This window comes from Dysidea avara, chromosome 4, assembly GCF_963678975.1.
Source record: "Dysidea avara chromosome 4, odDysAvar1.4, whole genome shotgun sequence".
NCBI lineage: Eukaryota > Metazoa > Porifera > Demospongiae > Dictyoceratida > Dysideidae > Dysidea > Dysidea avara.
This window is the reverse complement of record NC_089275.1, coordinates 34,390,973-34,392,780: the sequence shown is the minus strand read 5'-3', so window position 1 is coordinate 34,392,780 and position 1,808 is coordinate 34,390,973. Positions and strand designations below refer to the sequence as shown.

The window sequence follows — 1,808 nt, the reverse complement described above, 5'->3', positions numbered from 1 at the left end:
TCAACCTCTATTTTGGCTGGTCGCCCTTTAAAGCTGCCTAATGTATTGAGGAATACCTCTTTGTATTTCTCTAGCAGGCTCTGCAACCCAGTACACGGTATATAGTGGATTTTACCCCAATCCAATCTGATTGACCCCAGCCAGTTTCTACCTAGTAATGTAGGCCCATTTCCCTTCACAACCACTAAGGGTAAATTAGCTTCCTCACCCTCATATGTTACATGAACATTTCTCATACCTACTACTGGTAAAGGTTATTTAAAATAGGTTTGCAATTTAATATCTGAAACATCTAATTGTTTAGTTGGCCAAAGTCTCTGGTGGGCACCCTCAGACATTATAGAAACAGAAGCACCCGTATCTATTTCCATGGGGATTTTACATTCGTCTATCTGTACATGTACCTTCAATGGTGGTACCTTGCCCCCAGTCTGCTTAACTGCATCAATTGAAGTCAATGAATCATCAGACTCTTCATCAGCATCCTCATCTACTTGGCGGATCGGTTTACGTTGCTTTTCCGGACGCCGTTGCTTGTTTTTTCCATGCTGTGAGGTTCCAGAACTTCTACACACTTTGGCCAAGTGGCCCTTCTTCCCACACTTGTGACAGGTTTGATCGCGTAATTTACAGTCTGTGATTCTGTGTCCAGCTCTTCCACAACAATAGCACGTACAATCACTGGTCTTCTTAATGAGTGTCCTTGCACTGACGACATTATGTACAGCTCCAGAGTCAGCATGTTTGTTGCCATGAAAACTGAGTGTGTCCCGCTCACGTCGTGGGGCTCTCATTTCACGCAGGTTTTTCTCCGCTTCTTCGCAGCCTTGAGCAATTTCCAACGCTCGTTTGTAAGTAAGTTTCGGCTCTGCTAGTAGCTTCTTTTGTATTCCGTCATCATGTATTCCTGTCACTAGGCGATCACGGAGCATCTTCTCCAGCGTGTCCCCAAAGTTGCAGTATTCTGCTAATGTTCGTAGCTCTGCAACGTACGTAGCTACCGATTCACCTGGTTTGCGGGTCCGTGAATTGAAACGGAAACGCTGCATAACTTCCGACGGTGGGGGGTCGTAATGCTTTTTTAGCACCTCCACTAACTGCTCGAACGTCTGGTCACTCGGCTTTACAGGAGCCAAAATGCTTCGCAACAGTTTATAAGGACCTGGTCCCACCACTGACAAGAAAGTCGATCGACGCTTAGCCTTGTTTTCGTCTCCGACAATTCCGTTTGCCTCGAAGAACTGCTCCAGGCGTTCAATATAATCACTCCATCCTTCTACCTCTGGATCGAAGTGGTCAATCCTTCCAAGTAGTGCGGACATCCTCGTCGCCAAATTATGTGGTGTCTCGGGTAGCTACACTTAACTGTATAAGGCGCAAGAAGCTAACGAGCGCGACAACTAGCAAGCAACAACTTCAAATAATGATAATAGAACAACTCACACAAAAAACTCATTAACAATACAAAGAACAATTATAGCTAAAACCATATATCCGGTTAGACCGGTTTTACAAGATTTAGAACATGTTCCTATATATAAGATTTCCTATAAAAATGTAATTATAAGTACATCTAGATTCTACTACAAAAAGCATGCTGGAACTAGGGGGGTCTGGGGGCATGCCCCCCCAGGAAAATCTTGAAAAATTGATACTAAAATACTGCAATTTGGAGACATTTCCACATATTTTCTGCCTGTAGATATTTTATATACTGCCTTTAGATTATAGGTATGGCTCTCTGAAGCATTTTGCTAATGGAAAAGTTTGGGTAGGTACAGACAACTAAGAATAGGTGCATATTAGAA

The 1,808-nt window shown here is 43.3% G+C and overlaps 1 protein-coding gene across 1 annotated transcript; it reads right to left on the bottom strand.

Moving 5' to 3' along the window:
* Positions 1–254: 254 nt before the first annotated feature.
* On the bottom strand, positions 255–1,322 carry LOC136253788 (uncharacterized). Its single transcript, XM_066046446.1, has one exon. The coding sequence runs from the start codon at positions 1,320–1,322 to the stop codon at positions 255–257; it is 1,068 nt and encodes a 355-aa protein (XP_065902518.1).
* Positions 1,323–1,808: the final 486 nt, after the last annotated feature.

Coding starts and splice junctions, on each gene's coding strand:
- LOC136253788 (XM_066046446.1), bottom strand. CDS start 1,322: ATGTCCGCACTACTTGGAAGGATTGACCACTTCGATCCAGAGGTAGAA.